At 35.1% G+C, this 20,596-nt stretch overlaps 2 protein-coding genes, 1 long non-coding RNA gene and 1 other non-coding gene across 11 annotated transcripts in view; 2 read left to right on the top strand and 2 right to left on the bottom strand.

Moving 5' to 3' along the window:
• Positions 1-110: 110 nt before the first annotated feature.
• On the top strand, positions 111-14,929 carry LOC125504101 (spectrin alpha chain-like). Of its 7 annotated transcripts, none has more exons than XM_048665470.1 (38): positions 111-263; positions 3,150-3,336; positions 3,395-3,530; positions 3,592-3,791; positions 3,851-3,986; positions 4,044-4,241; positions 4,299-4,456; positions 4,516-5,315; positions 5,368-5,778; positions 5,971-6,155; positions 6,217-6,452; positions 6,507-6,670; positions 6,719-6,834; positions 6,896-7,024; positions 7,083-7,237; positions 7,295-7,445; positions 7,503-7,732; positions 7,790-7,943; positions 7,998-8,279; positions 8,470-8,511; positions 9,491-9,699; positions 9,817-10,201; positions 10,258-10,412; positions 10,470-10,720; positions 10,776-11,021; positions 11,080-11,321; positions 11,383-11,516; positions 11,703-11,919; positions 11,980-12,064; positions 12,126-12,246; positions 12,304-12,523; positions 12,605-12,867; positions 13,040-13,063; positions 13,296-13,408; positions 13,466-13,615; positions 13,673-13,843; positions 13,911-14,077; positions 14,453-14,929. In XM_048665470.1, the coding sequence occupies exons 2-38, from the start codon at positions 3,194-3,196 to the stop codon at positions 14,579-14,581; spliced, it is 7,308 nt and encodes a 2,435-aa protein (XP_048521427.1). In that variant the 5' UTR covers positions 111-263; positions 3,150-3,193; the 3' UTR covers positions 14,582-14,929. The 7 variants fall into 7 exon arrangements, with proteins under 7 accessions (XP_048521427.1, XP_048521424.1, XP_048521429.1 ...); XM_048665467.1 differs by having other exon boundaries at positions 6,890-7,024; XM_048665468.1 differs by lacking the exon at positions 111-263 and adding an exon at positions 2,924-3,008 and having other exon boundaries at positions 6,890-7,024.
• A 114-nt stretch (positions 14,930-15,043) lies between these two features.
• Trnal-cag lies at positions 15,044-15,127 on the bottom strand. The gene has a single exon. It is a non-coding gene; the product is annotated as a tRNA-Leu (tRNA).
• Positions 15,128-17,562: 2,435 nt separating this feature from the next.
• On the top strand, positions 17,563-18,089 carry LOC125504098. Its single transcript, XR_007281275.1, has 2 exons — positions 17,563-17,710; positions 17,767-18,089. It is a non-coding gene; the product is annotated as an uncharacterized LOC125504098 (long non-coding RNA).
• Positions 18,066-20,596, bottom strand: part of LOC125502323 (protein neuralized-like) — a 41,240-nt gene continuing 38,709 nt past the window's right edge. For both annotated transcript variants that reach the window (XM_048665462.1, XM_048665461.1), the window contains exon 11: positions 18,066-20,487. In XM_048665462.1, coding sequence (XP_048521419.1) covers positions 20,224-20,487 — 264 coding nt within the window. In that variant the 3' untranslated portion in view covers positions 18,066-20,223. The remainder of the gene's footprint in view (positions 20,488-20,596) is intronic.

The raw sequence follows: 20,596 nt of genomic DNA, 5'->3' as shown, positions 1-20,596 counted from the left end.
AGCGTATTTTTATATCTCTGTTTTTTTCTGGCTTATTGAAATTCAATATATCTATCTTAAGTGGGCCAACTTCGTACGTTGTGTACAGAGTGAGCTGGTTAGACAATTCCGTAATTTGACACTGACAGGAAATATCTGACGTCGTCTGACAAGTATTGGGTGCGGTGAATTTTTGGAGACAAATTTATAAACATAATTCGAATTTTGATCAATTTTCCATTCATTAAAGGTGCTATATAGTGTGCAAACAACTTAACACTAGGGTAAGCTATTTGCACATAGTAATATTTCTATTTGATAAAAGTAGGTTTTACCACACCTAGCAATCGACATTATTTAAATCCTTGGTAAATTGCTATTCTATTTTTAATGTTTCTTTAATTTATGATACATAATTAAGTAGCGTTGATGTCTGAGTTTTGTTTCCAACCTTAACAGCATCTAATAGCAAAAATATATCTTTATTGACAACCTATTGCTACTTGGAATATAGAAGGAAACAGGGTGCTCTGAATCTAAATTAAATATTCTGTCGCCTTCAGGTCTATGTCCTGTGTCCGAAATACAATGCAAATGTTTGCTGTTATTGATCTATGCAGTTCTAGGCCAAACATGGAATAAAGTTCGGTTTATTCCACATTTATATCGCTGGATGGTTACTTGTTGTGCAATACCGAACTAAACCAGTGAAACATGAGGTCATAGCACTTATATTATGTCACGGTTTAAATTGGTTCTAACTGTATTTAGCCAAACGATTTTAAAATATGTCTTATTGAACAGAAGACGCTGTATCTGAAAATATGTATTAGAAGATCAGAAATGTAATCTGCCAGTTCCACTTTAAAGTAATAAAACTGCGATTTACTGCTTCATACTCTTTTTAATTTAGTTTTATTTTGATTGAAATTATTGTTTTCTACTTGGGGCTGTTTAAAATTGGCCCCGCGGAAAGCACAGTCTTCAATTTAAAAAAAAATAAACATTCATTTTTGTTTAAAATGAATATGTTTTTATTATATATATTCTTTATACATACTTAGGTATATCAAAGCCGGACGATCTGCACAAAAATAATTTATCTCCATCCTGAATCTCATATTTTTGTTAATTTATGATTTTTTATTCTTTTATAAGAAACAATTCTACGTATTAGACTTACGTATTTTTATTAATTAAGTAATAAACGTACTGATTTCTGAATGAATCAAAAGGATTATTATTGACCTGTGCAAAGACAGTACAAAGTCAATTATCTTTAATTTTTTTGTTGAGGAAATACTAAACCGGTCATGAGATTGTCTTCTTTTATATGTTCACATAGTTACATCATGGTTTTCTATTTTGCAACTTTTCTTGTTGCCTATTTACGAAACCGTTCATTTAATTAAGGTGTTTTTTAATCTCAAGTTTCGTTTCGCTTGATGCTAAGTTTCTACCCTTTTTTGGTCTATTGTTATCTATTTTTATTGTTTTTGTCTATGTATATCACCGGTAATGTTTATGAGACTTTTTATGCACAGGAACAAAATAAAATTCCTGAAAATTAAAAAGCAAAAACTTGTTTCAATTATCAATACCATCTCATCGTTAAATCAACGATATAATAAATATAATTCTCCGTATCATTCACAAGATTAGCTAAAGTGTTAGTTATATTTAGAAATGTGGCGTCCCAACGATTAAGACTCGGAAAATAAGAAAAATAGTTTTGTTATGATCGGTAACTGAACTAAGAAGTTGGAAAAATGAGGTTCTTTTTTAATTTATATTTTTGTATAATAAATTTTTAAATAAATTATACACATATTTGTTAATAATGCCATAAATATGTTATAAATTCGTACTAAACTGTTCGTAATTCGGCTCAAAAATTGATGCGAGATTTATTTGATGCATCAGTTCACATAAACTTGTGGCCATTGTGTTACGCTCTGCCTGCTTTCCCGTCTGGTGAAAGCGAGCTAATTTTTTATTAATTAACAGTACATTACAATATTGAAGTTGAATAAAAATGACTTTGTTTGGTTTGTTACTGATTGATTAAGAATACTGTTTTTAAACGTTATTTACAAGAAATAATTATTTATTGATTATACCTGTATGTCATTTGAACATAATGCGGTTCTTGGCGCAATGCCCACTGCAGAATTAAACGCAGACGAGCCTTGGATAATTGTGCAAAATCTAACTCTATTTTTTAATATAGGTATTATTAAAAGTAGGATTTAAATCATACGGCGTTAACTATTTTAGCTGTCATCGTTTTTTAGATTTATTTCAGCATCATCAGGGTATTTGATATCCGCTAGTAACGAAACAGTTTTTCTAGCTGAAAGTACGATTACATTTACAGTTGGTGAAAGAACCACATTTGTATTATCCAATAAAGTGTGGCGGTGAAATTAGCTATGTACATAGTAAAAAGAAATTGCATTAAAATGATAAATTAAAATCCACAAACGTTTACATGTAAGACTGCACGTTGTATTCAAAAGTTGAATATACTTTAATTGTTAATTTAAATTTTAAGAAAACTATTTAGTTGTTAACAGTTCCAATTATCAGTCTAACTGATAATAACTGTCCCATTTATATATGTCTGTGATAACTGTCTCGTTTTCTGCTGTAGAACAATCTGCGTCTTCTGAATATTTTGGGGTTTTAATTGCTTAGAACCTTTTATGGAAATATTCATCATAAATTTTGAAAGGACAATCTAACAATTGTAATAATCAGTTGTATTAGAGGAAATAATTGAATGTATAAGTGAGTAATCCATAAAGGTGTACATGAAATTTTGGAAAACACTTCAATGGCGATTGCAAAACCAATCTGTTATGTTCTTAGATAAAGATAGATAAATATTCGAATCATTAAATTGATAAAAATTTGACAGAGGCTATGACAAATATGATAAACGTACTTAAGCCTGGCAACTTAACTGTATAAGCAGTAATTCGGGTAGGTTACAGCCCGAAATAACCTCATTAAAGAAATATCTTAAGGTGGGCCAAGTTACACATTTTTAAATCAGTTATCATTTCTTTTTTCTATTCACTAAATTATCAACTTTTCTTTAGGCTTTAACGTTTTGCAGCATACAATGAAAATTAACTAAACATCAATTAAGTGACTTTTTTTAACAGAATACGATTAAAACCGGTAGTTCGCTGAGTTACAAAGCATCACCATGGATCAAATTCCTCCTCCGAAAGAGGTAAAAATCCTCGAAACTGCTGAGGACATTCAAGAGAGGCGTCAACAAGTATTGACTCGATACGACAACTTTAAGGCTGATGCTAGAGCGAAGAGAGAAAAGCTAGAGGATTCTAGGTAAAGAGCCTATTACATAAGCAATTTAAGTGCCATATCAACAAGTGTATCTATTCAGGCGATTCCAATATTTCAAACGAGATGCTGACGAGTTGGAATCATGGATTTTGGAAAAACTTCAAGCTGCTTCTGACGAGAGCTACAAAGACCCGACCAATTTGCAGGCAAAGATCCAAAAGCATCAAGCTTTTGAGGTAGGAATACATAATAGGAACTACATAGTATCTGTTGACTACATAGCGTTTGGTGTTTTAGGCTGAAGTTTCAGCGCACAGCAATGCGATTGTTGTGCTGGACAACACTGGACGCGAAATGATCAATCAGAACCATTATGAATCGGAAACTATTCGCCGACGACTTGAGGAGCTTCACCGTTTATGGGAGAAATTGTTATCCAAGCTCGCAGAGAAGGGAATGAAACTGCAGCAAGCTCTGGTTTTAGTGCAGTTTATCAGGTGCGCTTGGAGAGCCTGAAAATGTTACGTCTATAAATAACACGGATTTTTGCTCACAGGCACTACGATGAAGTGATGTTTTGGATCAATGAAAAGAGTGCATTTCTATCTACTGAAGAGTTCGGCCATGATCTGGAACATGTGGAAGTTTTGCAGCGCAAATTTGATGAGTTTCAAAAGGACATGGCTTCTCAGGTAGCTCGATTACTGAATAATTTGCAATAACTATGCAATTAAAAATGTCATTAATAGGAATATCGTGTCACTGAAGTCAATGAATTGGCCGACAAACTTCTGCAAGACGGTCATCCCGAAAGGGATCAAATTACCAGCAGAAAAGACGAACTGAATAGTGCCTGGCAAAGATTGAGGCAGCTGTCTATGCTGCGTCAAGACAAATTGTACGGCGCTCATGAGATTCAGAGATTTAACAGAGATGCTGATGAAACAGTAAGTGTATCATTCTAAAAGTCCAAAAAACCTAAATGTTTTTTTTGCCATTTATAGGTTGCTTGGATCTCTGAAAAAGACGTAGTCCTATCATCCGACGATTATGGCAGAGATCTAGCAAGTGTGCAAGCCCTTCAAAGAAAACACGAAGGCGTGGAGAGGGATTTGGCTGCTTTAGAAGATAAAGTTTTGACTTTGGGCAAGGAAGCTGAGAGGTATTTTGAACTGGAAAGTCACTCTTGGGCAATCAGGTGAAAATTACTTTTTGTTTTAGGCTCTGTGCAATTCACGGTGACCATGCCGAGCAGATCGAAGCCAAGCGATCTGAAATTGAAGACTACTGGCAAAGTTTAACTGCCAAAGCTAAAGAACGTCGCGAACGACTCGAAGAGTCATACGCTCTGCACCGTTTTCTCGCCGATTTCAGAGACCTTGTTTCATGGATTAACGACATGAAAGCCATAATTTCGGCAGATGAATTGGCTAAAGATGTGGCAGGGGCTGAATCCTTATTGGAACGCCATCAAGAGCACAGAGGCGAAATTGATGCTAGAGAAGATAGTTTTGCTTCCACTATTGCCGCTGGCTTAAATCTTCTGGAGAAAGGACATTATGCTAGCGACGAAGTCAAAGAAAAGCTTTCCAGCTTGGAATCCGATAAACGATCCCTAATTGCACTTTGGGATGAGAGACGTATTTTGTACGAACAATGCATGGATTTACAGTACTTCTATCGTGATACTGAACAGGCTGATACTTGGATGGCGAAACAGGAAGCGTTTCTGGCCAATGAAGATCTGGGCGATTCCCTTGACTCAGTTGAAGCTTTGATCAAAAAGCATGAAGATTTCGAAAAAAGCTTGGCAGCACAAGAAGAAAAAATCAAAGCTTTGGATGAGTTTGCTACAAAATTAATTGACGGCGAACATTATGCCGCTGACGATGTTGCTCAACGTCGAGCCATGCTTTTGGAGCGCAGGAAGGCTTTGAAAGAGAAATCTAGCCGTCGTAGGGAACTTCTAGAGGACGCATATAAACTACAACAATTCGAACGCGATTGTGATGAAACCAAAGGTAAGCTTCACCCGTTAACTAACACAATAAAACAAAATGCGTATCTGTTTAGGGTGGATAAACGAGAAACTGAAGTTTGCTTTGGACGAAAGTTATTTGGATCCCACCAACTTGGGCGGCAAAGTGCAGAAACATCAAAACTTTGAACAAGAATTGAACGCTAACAAGAGCAGAATGGAAGCAATAACTAAAACAGGCGAAGAGCTTGTAGAAGACAATCATTATGCAGCTCCCAGAATCCAATCCCGTATGGAAGAGATTGTGCAACTTTGGGAAACACTGGTGCAAGCGACTGACAAGAAAAACTCCAAACTACAAGAAGCCAGCCAACAACAACAATTCAACAGAACTATTGAGGACATTGAATTGTGGTTGAGTGAAATTGAAGGACAATTGATGTCTGAAGACTATGGAAAGGACCTTACCAGTGTGCAAAATTTGCAGAAGAAGCACGCTTTATTGGGTATGTTTTAAATAATTTATCACAACATATTTAGTGTTCTTAAAGGTGTTAGAAGCAAAAAAGCCAAAGTCAAGGTTTATTTAGAGAAATGAATCGTCAAAGTTTCGATTATTAGCTGGTGCTAACATATTTTTTCATCACAGAATAATGTAATCAACGAGAATTTCGAATTGAATGAAATTTTGTTTCCAGAATCCGACGTTGCATCTCACCAAGATAGAATTGAAGGCATTACATCTGCAGCAACCCAATTCGTTGAAAGAGGTCATTTTGATGCTGATAACATTGCTCACAAGCAGAAAGTTCTTACTGACAGATATGCCGCTTTGCAAACGCCCATGGCTATTCGAAAGCAACGACTCTTGGACTCTCTACAAGTAAGTGTTGTCGCTCTATTCAAACCGGCATTAAATTTGAAAATAAATAATTTGTGAAAAGGTGCAACAACTGTTTCGAGACATTGAAGATGAAGAATCGTGGATTCGTGAAAAAGAACCAATCGCAGCATCAACTAACCGAGGTCGCGACTTAATTGGGGTGCAAAACCTCATCAAAAAACACCAAGCTGTTTTAGCGGAAATTAATAATCATGATGCTCGTATTACTGCGGTTGTTGAAGCTGGTAGACAAATGACTGAAGACGAGCATTTTGCAAGTGATGAAATCAGAAATAGGTAAGATCAAATCAATTAATATTTCTATAGTATTACGTTATATGATTATTTCAGAGTGACTGCGTTGAGTGACCACTGGGAACATCTTAAGGAAAAATCGCAGCAACGCAAACAAGATTTAGAAGACTCCCTTCAAGCCCATCAATATTATGCGGACGCCAACGAAGCCGAATCATGGATGAAGGAGAAAGAACCCATTGTTGCCAACACAGACTATGGTAAATAAATAACATTTTCTTGTATCTTTTATTAATTTTTTTACATAGGCAAGGATGAAGATTCATCAGAAGCGCTCTTGAAGAAACACGAAGCATTGATGAGTGACTTGATCGCTTTTGGAAACACCATTGAATCCCTGAAAGAACAAGCCAGAAACTGCAGGGTAATAGCTTTGAAAAGAATAATGGTAGATACTAAAAAAATTTTGTGTTTTATAGCAACAGGAACCGCCAGTAGTTGACGTAACTGGAAGGGAAACAGTGCAAGCTTTGTATGACTACACCGAAAAATCAGCAAGAGAAGTGTCTATGAAGAAAGGAGATCTTCTGCATCTTCTCAACTCTAATAATAAGGTTAGTTAAATGTGCTATTTATTATGAAAACATTTTATTTTTCGCATTTTCGGTGCAGGATTGGTGGAAAGTGGAAATTCATGACCGCCAAGGGTTCGTCCCTGCTGCTTATGTGAAGAAAGTAGAAGCAGGATTAACTGCATCTCAACAAAATCTGATTGAAAACAGCTCGATTTCTGCACGACAACATCAAATTAACACACAATACGACAGGTTCGACTAGTTCGATTTAGTGATTTTTAACAAATCAAATACAACCATTTTTTTTAGACTCTTGTCTCTAGCTCGTGAACGCCAAGAAAAACTCAACGAAACTGTGAAAGCATACGTTCTGGTAAGAGAAGCCGCCGAATTGGCAAATTGGATCAAGGACAAGGAAATGCACGCACAAGTGGAAGATGTTGGAGAAGATTTAGAACAAGTAGGTTGTTTGGTTATATTTTCAGCTCAAAAATACGTGTTTCTGTTTCTGCCTTAGGTTGAAGTCCTCCAAAAGAAATTCGACGATTTCCAAACCGATCTAAAGGCCAACGAGGTCCGTTTGGCGGAAATGAACGAAATTGCTATGCAGCTAGTGTCCTTAGGCCAAACTGAGGCCGCTCTTAAAATCCGAACTCAAATGGAAGACTTGAACACGAAATGGACCAGTTTGCAACAATTGACCGCGGAGAGAGCCAGCCAATTGGGATCTGCCCACGAAGTTCAAAGGTGACTAAATGCATATTTAAAAAATGCCAACTAAACTTTTTAACTGCAATTATTTAGGTTCCATCGTGATGTCGATGAAACTAAGGACTGGATTCAAGAAAAAGATGAAGCACTTAATAATGACGACCTTGGAAAGGACTTGCGTAGTGTTCAAGCTTTACAACGTAAGCACGAAGGTTTAGAGCGAGATTTGGCTGCATTGGGAGATAAGGTAAGAATGAAAAAAAATTCGGCCTATTGTTACAGAATTCCTTTCGTTTTATAGATTAAACAGCTAGATGAGCAAGGCAACAGGTTGAAACAGTCTCACCCTGAACAAGCGGAACAGACTCTGCAAAAGCAAAGAGAAATTACCGAGCTGTGGACTCAACTAACTGCAAAAGCCAATTCCCGCAAAGAAAAACTGTTGGATTCATATGACCTCCAAAGGTTCCTTAATGACCACCGCGATTTATTGGCTTGGATCAACTCTATGCTGGGATTAGTAAGTTCTGAAGAGCTTGCTAATGATGTAACTGGGGCAGAAGCCCTGATTGAACGACACCAGGTAAGAGTTGTTAAGTTATTTGCTTTGTGTGTTGTTAAAATGGGAAGACAATTCGGTGTTTTCAAAAATATAATTTAAACTTGAGAAAATCCTTTTCTGACCAGAGACTTGAGCTTTATTATTTGTAGAGACTGAAATGTTTTGTTGTGCCTTTTGTGTCTGATTTTGTGTTTTTTACGGGTTGATATAGAACTACAAGGCGGAAATTGACGCACGCTATGGATATCCACAGGTAGAATCCTATCAAAAACCTCGTCCAGTGTATAACTTTACTAATATGAAAGAAAAATCTTTGTTTATATCGTAGTACAGAAAGGGTTTCCTGTTGATTTAAAAATTAACAAAGATTTTTTTACTTTTATATTTCTTGATAAATATTCTAATTTGTGTGAGCTGTTTTCTATAACCCCGCAAGTGTTAAATCAAAATGTAGTTGCTGAAATAAGTAATCCAATTGTAATTTTCATATAATTCTGAAGTTATTTAGTCTAGAAATTGTTTTTTATAACTACAGATCCATTTTGGAGACTCCATCACTATTTAATATAATTCATGAAGCAATTAAATAAATAAATATTACAGTGATTTATAACGAACGCTGCGAAAATAAGCGAATGAACTAGCAAATTGTAATATTGGCTTTTGGTGGGTTATAGAAAAATAGTTGCTTTGTCTACCCATATAGAGCACAAATGTGGTGTTGGACAGCACATTCTTCTAACTTCCACATTAGCTTATGGTGAAGGAATGTATATTAAAGTATGTGTCTGTAATATACAGGTTGATTTTAAGTCATAATCAAATGCTTGTCGATTTGGATTTTTTATCTGGTTCTACTGGAATCAAGTTATTTGCTTAATTTAATAAGTAATTTCTCTTGTGGCAAATCACAATCGCTCCTTGGCTACATATTTTCTTAACTTAATCTAAGTACCTACACAACTTGAAAACAAAAAAATATATTTCTCAACATTTTAAATAACTAAAATATGTAATTAAAGAATTAAAAATTTAAAAGGAATTAAATTGTCTTTCTAGTGTAAATTTCTTTATAATATGACCTGCAAAATCACACCCTCAAATATTGACATGACATTAAAAACTTCCTTTCTGAAACTCAAGGCTTTTTAGAACAAATATGTAAATATGTCCTAACATTTATATGTGACTAATCTTTGTTACATTTCAACCGGTAATTTTTGAACAACCAGGAACATCGTACAGAAATTGATGCGAGAGGTGGTACTTTCCTCGCTTTGGAACAATTCGGTCAACAGTTGCTGAACTCCAATCATTACGCCTCTCCGGAAATTCAAGAGAAGCTAGAACAACTTAATCAGGCTCGTGCCGACCTTGAAAAAGCGTGGATCGACCGTAGGCTGCTTCTGGACCAAAATCTGGAATTAAATCTATTCTATAGGTAAAAAAAAGGCATCTACTTTTATCGATCAAATTTGTATTTGCTGAGATTTGATTCGATGGATTGACTAATTAAATTATCAATTATTTGTTTAAATGTACAAATATTTTTTTTCAGGGATTGTGAACAAGCTGAAAATTGGATGAGCGACCGAGAAGCATTCTTAGCGTCTGACGAAGTTGATTCCAATGGTGATAACGTGGAGGCTTTGATTAAGAAGCACGAAGACTTTGACAAAGCCATTAATGCGCACGAAGAGAAGATCGGCACTTTGCAAACATTGGCTGATCAACTTATTGCCAGACAACATTATGCTTCGAAACCGATTAATGACAAACGTAATCAAGTCCTGGAGAGATGGCACCATCTGAAAGATGCTCTTATCGAAAAACGTTCAAAATTGGGAGAAAGCCAAACTTTACAGCAATTCTCCAGAGATGCCGATGAAATCGAGAACTGGATCGCCGAAAAACTGCAATTGGCTACTGAAGAAAGCTACAAGGTAAATATAAAATTGATTTCAGGACTACGTTTTAATTATAAATATTTTACTTTCAGGACCCAGCTAATATTCAATCAAAGCATCAGAAACATCAAGCCTTCGAGGCTGAACTGGCAGCTAATGCTGATCGTATACAGAGTGTTCTTGCTAATGGTGGTAATTTGATTGATAAGAAACAATGTGCGGGTTCTGAAGAAGCCGTCAGAAAGAGGTAGAATTTGACGCGTTCTTTCATAACACTGTTACTATTGTCTGTTCCAACGTCTAGGCTTGAATCTATTGCCAATCAGTGGGAATTCCTCACCCAAAAAACGGTAGAAAAATCCATGAAATTGAAAGAAGCCAACAAACAGCGCACTTACATTGCCGCAGTCAAGGACTTGGACTTCTGGCTTGGTGAAGTAGAAAGCTTGCTAACCAGCGAAGATGCTGGACGAGATTTAGCTTCAGTGCAAAATCTCATGAAGAAACATCAGTTGGTCGAAGCCGACATTCAACATCATGAAGATAGAATTAAAGGTTGGTGTTTATTTACGGAACACTGATTATTATTATTCTTAAAATTGTCTTCCAGATATGAATGACCAAGCCGATTCATTAATTGAATCTGGCCAATTCGATACCGCATCCATTCAAGAAAAGCGTCAGTCGATCAACGAACGATACGAACGAATTAAGAACTTGGCAGCTCATAGGCAAGCTAGGCTTAATGAGGCCAATACTCTACACCAATTCTTTAGAGATATTGCTGACGAAGAGTCCTGGATCAAGGAGAAAAAGCTCCTAGTAGGAAGCGATGATTATGGACGTGATTTAACTGGTAGGTTAATCAATTAAAATGTTGTCTTTTTGTCTTAATAAATGTTTGCTTTTTGTAGGTGTCCAGAATCTAAAGAAGAAGCACAAGCGTCTTGAAGCAGAACTGGCCTCTCATGAACCTGCCATTCAAGCAGTTCAAGAAGCAGGTGAAAAACTCATGGACGTCTCCAATCTCGGTGTTCCAGAAATCGAGCAACGATTGAAAGCTTTGAATCAGGCTTGGGCTGAATTGAAGCAATTTGCTGCCACCAGAGGACAAAAATTGGACGAAAGTTTGACTTATCAGCAATTCCTTACTAAGGTATGTTGTTCAAACGATCGCATTAAAGTCGGGAAATTTAATATGTTTGATTGTTGCATAGGTTGAAGAGGAAGAGGCCTGGATCAGTGAGAAGCAGCAGCTTCTTAGTGTTGAGGATTATGGCGATTCAATGGCTGCCGTTCAAGGGTTGCTGAAGAAACATGATGCCTTCGAAACCGACTTCCAAGCCCACAGGTTTGCATTGAAATTGTATTAAAATTTATTTTAAAAAGATGCAAATTATAATATTGTTGATATTTACCATACATTCATGTTTTCTACATCTTATATATGAATCAATAAGACAACATATGAATACTTATGCATTTATACACCTAAGAACTTAAACCTCAGACAAGAAAGTAAAAGTATTGTTCGCAGGGGACGATGCAAAAATATATCCGATGAAGGATCTCAACTTGCTGCTGCTGGAAATCATCACGCCGATAGTATAAATCAACGCATTCAACAGCTGCAGACCAAGTTAGACCATTTGGCTGCTCTGGCATCGAGACGAAAGGCCAAACTGGTAGATAACTCTGCTTACCTACAATTTATGTGGAAAGCCGATGTTGTTGAGAGCTGGATTGCTGATAAGGTAACTAGCGCGTGTCTCCACTAGAGTAAATCGTTTGAAACGCATTTGTTTATTGTCAAGGATGCGCACGTGAACAGTGACGAGTATGGACGAGATCTATCTTCAGTTCAAACTTTGCTTACCAAGCAAGAAACATTCGACGCTGGTAAGATAATTACTTCTTATTAAAGTGAGCTGCTTATTCAACCAACTTTGTAAATTGTCAGGTTTAACTGCCTTTGAACATGAAGGCATTCAGAATATCACAGCTTTGAAGGACCAGTTAGTAGCGTCAAACCACGACCAGACAGCCACAATTGTGCAACGCCATGCTAACGTTATTGCTAGGTAATATTTTTTTTTCCGTAACTGAACGTAATTAAATTGTTTATCGTCTTCTCTTAGGTGGCAAAGTTTGCTATCTGCCTCAGACGTTAGGAAACAGCGTCTTCTGGGTATGCAGGAACAGTTCAAACAAATTGAAGAATTATTCTTGACCTTCGCTAAAAGAGCTTCTGCTTTCAACTCATGGTTTGAAAATGCTGAGGAAGATCTAACCGATCCTGTCAGATGCAACTCTATTGAAGAAATTCGAGCTTTGCGTGATGCGCACGCCCAATTCCAGGTAACTAGTAGTCTTTTTACAGGTTTTTCTGGATGTTCATATTTATTTCTGTTTTCTAATATGTTTTACCTTGTTTTTCAGGCTTCCCTTTCAAGCGCCCAAGCAGATTTTGATGCACTGGCCGCTTTAGATCGCCAAATAAAGTCATTTAAGGTGGGCCCCAATCCGTACACTTGGTTCAACATGGAAGCTCTAGAGGAAACTTGGAGAAATCTCCAAAAAATTATTGGGGAAAGGGATTTAGAATTGGACAAGGAAGCGCAGAGGCAAGAGGAGAATGATAAGCTGAGAAAGGAGTTTGCTAAGCACGCAAATGCTTTCCATCAATGGTTGACAGAGACTCGGTAAGTACATTCTAGGTTGAAGATCTGTTTTAACGTTTTATAGGCGCCGAAGTTGAATGAATGTGGACGGTGTGCATGTAGTTTGGGCAAGCAATAAATGAGTAATTTAAGAAAACCGGCAATTGATATTTTGAACGTGGTTGCATTGTATTTACATGAGTTATTATTTTAGTTTCCAGATTTTAGGCTGGAATGGGTAAATATTCATTGATGTCGTACTTTATGGCCATTTTTATCAGCATCTATTTTCGATCAGCTTTATTCAGTGCTTTAACTAAAAATCGCCTGTTGTAACTTTTTTCCAGTTTTACAATGCTCCATCAGTTTTTAACGGCATCTCTTAATTTGATTGCAATATGTATTTGCATGTCTATTAATTGAATTTATTACCTTTCGGAATCTGCATAAATATATTTTAATTTTTATAGAACCTCAATGATGGAAGGTTCTGGATCATTGGAACAGCAATTGGAGGCCACTAAAAGAAAGGCGGCTGAAGTTAGAGCTCGCCGGTCCGATTTGAAGAAAATTGAAGACCTAGGTAGATCAGTATTTTTCATATTATAAACAAGAAATTAATTTGTTGCATATTTTCTAGGCGCGATTTTGGAAGAGCACCTTATATTGGACAACAGATACACAGAACATTCAACTGTAGGATTAGCACAACAATGGGATCAGCTCGATCAACTGGGAATGAGAATGCAACATAATTTGGAACAACAGATACAAGCAAGAAACCAATCAGGTAATTTAAATAAAATTGCATGTAGTGAAGTAATTTGACTTTTTCTATTGATTGCAGGAGTTAGTGAGGATGCTCTCAAAGAATTCTCAATGATGTTCAAACACTTTGACAAAGAGAAATCTGGTAAACTGAACCATCAAGAATTCAAGAGTTGTCTGCGAGCTCTGGGTTACGACTTGCCAATGGTTGAAGAGGGACAACCGGACCCAGAATTCGACGCAATTTTAAGTAAGTTTACCTTTTGAAAAATTCGTTTGGACATAATTTTAATCTATTTTTTTTAATTATTTTATAGATGTAGTGGATCCGAACAGAGATGGATATGTATCTCTGCAAGAATACATGGCCTTCATGATCAGTAAGGAAACTGAAAACGTACAGAGTTCTGAAGAAATAGAAAAGGCCTTCCGCGCGATTACTGCCGGAGATCGTCCTTATGTGACAAAGGAAGAATTATACGCCGTAAGTATTCTAAGCATTATTTGTTGCTGATTTAATTGACCTGAGTTAAAGGTAAAAAAATGACTGTATTTATTCAATTAATGAGATGAATTCATTTAGCATGGTGAAAAGTAATCAGGGCAATTATGGATTTTTCTCTTGAAGTCGTGATTTTTTGTTGGTGCGGCTTATTAAATATATTGCAGTTGAATTAAAATGAATGTAATATGATTTTTAAAAAAGTAACGACCCAACGTATTTAGTAATCTTGCAATTTTAATTATTCTGCAATTGCTGAAAAAACAAATATTCGTCTATAAAAACAATTTTTTCTTTCTATCACAAGACAACTTAACATATAATATTCCCACTTTTGAAATAAAATGTCCTTTTCAGAATCTTACGAAGGAAATGGCCGATTACTGCATAGCCAGAATGAAACCTTATCTGGAGCCAAAAACAGAGCGTCCCATCGCGGGAGCCATGGACTATATAGATTTTACCCGCACTTTGTTCCAAAATTAGTGCACTCGTATTCTTTAACGCTTAAAAATATTTATGCGACACATTTAGAAGTGTATTCGTATTATTGTTGGCTTAGGCTTTAAATATATATTCAAGTGTCTTAAGTAAAGATTATTTATAATATATGTTCGAGATATTATATTAGAAATATAGAATTCATGAATTTTATGCTTATATTTGGGGCTTTGCTTTAAAACTGCCTGTTTGCATATTAATTGTGTTCAAATGGACGACAACTATTCAGTTAGTTATTGTTGAACTCGTAACAACAATTGTATTCTTTTGTACCTTATTTATTAAATAATGAACCAACTCCGAAAATAAACAACTTTTGCTTTATGAAAATTATATTTGTGTTTTATTCACAATTTACTTAGTACCAACATCTTTGATTGAAGCCGCAAAATGAATTGAAGCTTTACTGCTGAACTGGAAAGAATTAAGAAATTCAAAAAAGTATTCTGTCAGAAGTGGGATTCGAACCCACGCCCACCTAAGTGGACTGCGACCTGAACGCAGCGCCTTAGACCGCTCGGCCATCCTGACTATATGAGAATATCCTCGGAGATGGTAACTAAGGTCCTTTATTTCTCTGATTACTTGAGTTCAAAATAAGCAATTTGACATTTTCTGAATGCTGACGAGAGTTAGTTAGTGACAGATTTTATATCGATTTTTGTGTGAGAACATCCATTCTAAGCACTTCAAGTATGAAAATAAACCTTTAGGCATTTTATGGTAATAACAATCTGAAAATATAAAATTTTGAATATTTGTTGCAATTATCTCAATTTTTCCTTCTTTCTTTGTTAGGTTTTCTTTGTTAAAAAGGAAATTAATTTGTGGTTAAGTTTTCTGGCGAAATAAATGTTCAAAATGCACATGGTGGGCATAATTCATTGTGACTTTTTATTTGCCTTTGTTAATAATAACAAGATTCGATTTTATTTTCACATACGTCTTAAGTACTTTTAATAATATTAGTTTTAACACTACAAACTACAAAAAAAATTTTCAACTTCTCACTTTGAAAGTCCATAATTCATAACAATCCAGATCGGAGTTTTTTTATATAAAGTTCTGTCCTTATTTTCAGGTTTTCTGTTGGCCCTATCATTGTTGACAAATAATTTCGGGACACCCTGTATATTGCCTAAATCTGTATTATGTTTTCAGCATTTTAAATCGCAACAAATTAAAGAAGCTGAAAATGAAACAAGAAACTATGGAAAGAGAACCTAACGAAATTTATTGCTTTAAATGTAAAAACAAATAAATAAATAAATACAAAATCATGAGAATCACTGATTTTGTGTAAATAATTTGTATGACCTCCGTTTAATGCTAGACATGCTGTATACCTAATCTACTTGGATTTTATCGATAACGTTTTGAATATTTGGGTTATGATTAATATTAATTTCGTTAATTGCATCCACTATTTTAAGGCGTCTAACTAGAGACTCATACACAATATTCTTTAAATAATCCCCGAAAAAAGAATCAAGAGGCATTAAGTCGGGGCTATTTGGAGACCATTGGATAGGACCCGCTCGTCCAATCCAGATATCAAGATTTTCATTTAAAAAAAACTGCTACTGACAGGCTATTTTGATTTGTTGCTATATAAAGTTTTTAAAACGTAATTTAGGAAAAACGGATGGTACAAATATAGGCAAAATAGATATTTTTGAAATCAGGAAAAAATCCGTTTGGTATGTCTAAAAATATACAGGGTGTTTCATTAAAAATAAAATTACGTCAAAATTTTACATTTCCGTGTTTTTTATTTTAAATTCACATTTAAAAATGTGTTGGTCACTTTCACAAATTTTTTATATCAACTTATGAGGAAACACCCTGTACGTTCCGAATAGATCAAGTAAATTGATATCAAGCAGCTCGTTTTGCACAACAAATAATAGTTTGACATTCATTATTTTTGTCGTTATTGGGTTTAAAACTAAATAAGTGCCTCAAACTAATTTTTTCGACATCAATAAAATCATATTTAACTTCTATCTTGTCTCCGATTCGTATTGGGTTTGTATCTATTAAGTTGGTTGCTTTATGGCGATTTTTACTTTTTGCTAATAGAAAGCACTAATTTTTAAATGGAATCTCCTGTATGTACACTTATTTTACGTAATAAAATGTAGTCACTTTTCTAACAAAACCGGCAAGTTCTTGAAATGTAAGCTTCCTACCTCGTTTTTACTTCTAATTACCTGAGCGGCTAATAAGTGAACTTTGTTGCGCTGAACTAGTAGCAAAATGTCAGGAAGAAAAAGGCGATATGTTGAAATCTTCAATACTATGTAACTAAAATACTACCAAAGCCGTGAACACGTATCATGAATATTCAGTCATCAAGAAATTTTACGCTGTGATTTTACCACCTATTTCTGCAAAATAACTCAACTTTAAAAAGAAAACGGCAAAATGAAGTTAATACACTAAATTAACAAACCGAAATTACCCTCTTGGCATATTTTAAAGCTTTTTCCAGGAAATCTGTGACGTACTTAAATAGGAGAAACAAATCGTCATTTCCATACTATTTGACAAATCTTAAAGAAATGTATAAACATAAATTGGTTACAAAAACTATAAACCAGTTCAGCAAATTCATGAGGGAAATTACAGATGTAAACGGATTTTATGGATTGTTTAACAGGGAAAATATTCATCATTTAGAAAATTTATTTCTAGTCGAACCGCGCTTGCGATTGTGCAGTTATCGAAAGATTATGGTGGCAATTGCCCACTAGGTCTAAAAAATTCATCAGCAATCACAAGTATACTTGGTGGCAGTTTCTAGCATATCCTGAATAAATGATTATTCTTTTCTGGAAAGAAAATAAATATCTGTTTCCAAGAAATATAAGCAATAAAAAAACTTTGATCGGCAGCCGAGATAAAGACAGAAGAACAACTGGAATAATTGAATAAAATCAAATATTTGCCACAGCAAAATGTTGAAAACGGACTAACCCGTTGATATGCGTCAAAATCGACAAACGTTTTCAATCAAAATATTACTAAAAATTTGAATAAAATGTCCTCTAAACTACCAGAGACAATCCTGATGTCCGCTGAACCTCAGTTTTATAAATGCAACCTTAAGCTGTAATTGCTCCACTGGTGTTTCCAAACATACGGACTTATTAATGCCATTCTTTCAGAAACGAGCAGGTAATGAAATTTAATCCCACTCAGTCAATCGAATGCAATCCAGTAAAAGGGATCGGATTGAACTCTTATTACTTAAACATGCGGCATGAGCTGCATAGCTTAGGTCAGCTATCTTTGCAAGAAAGACGAGACAAAATGAAACGACGTCTAATCGAAGATTTTCGAATAGAAGAAAAAGAACTTAATGATGTGGATCTAGGGTACATTGAAACACAGCGCTAAATCTCAATACTGAAACTAAATTCGGGAAAATTCATTAAATATGGGTAAATTTCATTAAAACAAGTAGTTAAATAGAACATCTCATATTTAATAGTTTTTTAGTTTATACAGTGATAATATTAATAACATTTCTGCACTAATTCAGTACGTATTCTTATTGACTAGAATAACTATGATATTTATACAAAAGAATAGACATTGCAAAAATGTTATTTAACAGAAACATGATTTTCACAAATTTTAGGCGTACATTAGTTGACATTTTCGAAAACCACATTTGTTGAAACTGACTTAAAACTAGAAACTGGCGCAGATGAGCCTGTTGAACCTGAGTGGAAGAAGAAAGAAGAACAAATTAATTCTAGACCTAAAGGAGAAAGAAAAGGGTAATCGAGCGCAGTGCCGATTACACTTTGGAAAATTACACTTATTTATTTACTAAGTTAAACATTCGTGTTTAAGTTATCAATTAAATATATAAGTATATAGATGGTAGGTGTTTTCTGTTCTGAGTTGATCGATTACCCTTTTATTTTCCCTTTAGGTCTAGAATGACATCTTCTTTCGTTTCTTCCACTCAGGATCAACAGGCTGATCTGCGCCAGTTTCGAGTTTCAAGTCAGTTTCAACAAATGATGTGGTTTTCGGTACAGTCGGCGCATTCCTCTTTTGGGATGCAGCATATTGACTCGGTTCTGATGTCTGAATGAACTGATTCAGGATACAAGTCGTTTAAGTTACTTTTTACTTTATCGCCGTTTGTCTTCTGTCGACATTTATCTTGAGCAGCACGTTTCTTTAAAGGAGCACTACGAGTGGCCGGGACAGTTTGCTCTATGTTTAGAGCAGGTGATTCGACAGAATCACCATCCCCCATTATTTATATGTTCTGTTAAACTTAAACTGGCCTCTATTTTGGTATCAAAATATGCACTTCTAGCAATAACATAAATGCAGCTTAAAAATATGCTCCTTTTGAAGTCGAACTCACAAAATTGAAGCAGTTATAAGAGCAGTAATAAATCAAATGGTCATTTAATTATCATTAGCCTTCTGAAAAGTAGTTTTTCCATTAATTGCCGCTTCTTCAAATTGGGATAACTTTATCTGCTCGATAATTCCTGTAGTTTCAATTATTAGTGCAATAATTGCTATGGACATTATTTACTAGATAACGTTATTCAAAGATGAATAAAGGGCCTCAAAAGCATTAAAAAAATTACTTCTCTCAGTTGCCACATTAACAGCAATGAAAATAATTATCTGCTGCAATTAATTCATCGTCTCGAAGGAACAAAATACTATTACAAAACCGGCAAATTTTTCAAACTAACATCTGCCCAGTTAGTAAGAATAAAGACGCAACTAAACCAAAACTGTTCTTTCCAGGGTCGTAGATACAAAACCCTCAAACTCAAACTTAATAACTAAAAAATAACTAGAATGCGAACAATAAATTAAATCCTTAAACTTATGATTTATACTGCTTTAACATATACAAAGCAGCTATGACTAAAAAACTGGACTAGCCATGATACTAAGCCGAACGTTAGTAGAACTTGCAGTTTTCAATTCTTTGGTTGGATTTATTTGGAGCCTCGTATTAACAGTTTCTGATATTTCAAATGTTATTCTAAACCAAAAAACAAGTAGTTTTATCCAAATTTTAGACAACCATTAAGAAACTTTCTGGATAATTTTCTAATGGCAAATTTAGGAGAAACGATTGCTTAACTAGTGGTTAACTGAAGGCTCTAAATAGTGATCTCGACTTAACCTAATTGACTATCTGAATGCGAGAATTGGTAATTTTGCCGTATGAAAGTGATGGGTTATGTACAAGAGTAAATAACGAACTGTACAGATTAAACACAAGAAATATAAGTTCAGAACACTAGTTTCCATAAAAAAATACACACACATACAATTTCAGTCTTCTTACAAATGTCTATCGTTTTTGGAAGCACTTTGATAGTAACTTTCATTCGAGTAATTTGTCATTTATTCGGTAGTAAGATTTCTTAAATGAATGAATGAAAGTGAGTGATGGCGAGGTCCATGCGAAAAAAGATCGAATTCCCATCTAGTTGGTAACAGTGTTAGACCAGCGCATTCTTTTTTATAGTTTTGGGATATGCTGACTAGTTCTTATAAATAAATAATTTCAATGAAAAATAGGTCTAACTGATCAACGAAACTAAGGAAAATACTATAAATGGTGCTTCTTACGACTTATATGTCCTTATCACGTCTCTTATAACCGCTCTGCAAAGCGGACAATGACCGCCTCCTTTTCCTCGCCATTGTTGAAGTGCACACTCGTAGCACATACACATATGACCGCACATATATAAAACTGCATCTATAGAATTTTCATAGCATATTGTGCATTCTGCGCCAGCGGTCAATGTATGAGTTGTGCCAGCGCAGTTTTGTTCTGCCCAGCTAAGGGGCGTTGAGTAGGTACTTGAATCGGATACGTTGATAGGCTGAAATAAAAAACAATTTATTAGTAAAATGTACTTCGTACACTAGTCAAAAATCAATTTTGAACATTTTTATTTTATACAGAAATGGCTAATGTGTGGAAAAAATTAT

The sequence above is a fragment of the Dendroctonus ponderosae genome, unplaced genomic scaffold, assembly GCF_020466585.1.
Source record: "Dendroctonus ponderosae isolate FM_Combo_2020 unplaced genomic scaffold, Dpon_F_20191213v2 Dpon_F_20191213_39, whole genome shotgun sequence".
In the NCBI taxonomy this organism is placed as follows: domain Eukaryota; kingdom Metazoa; phylum Arthropoda; class Insecta; order Coleoptera; family Curculionidae; genus Dendroctonus; species Dendroctonus ponderosae.
Note: the sequence above shows the minus strand (reverse complement) of the source record. Positions and strands in the feature narration are given on the sequence as shown.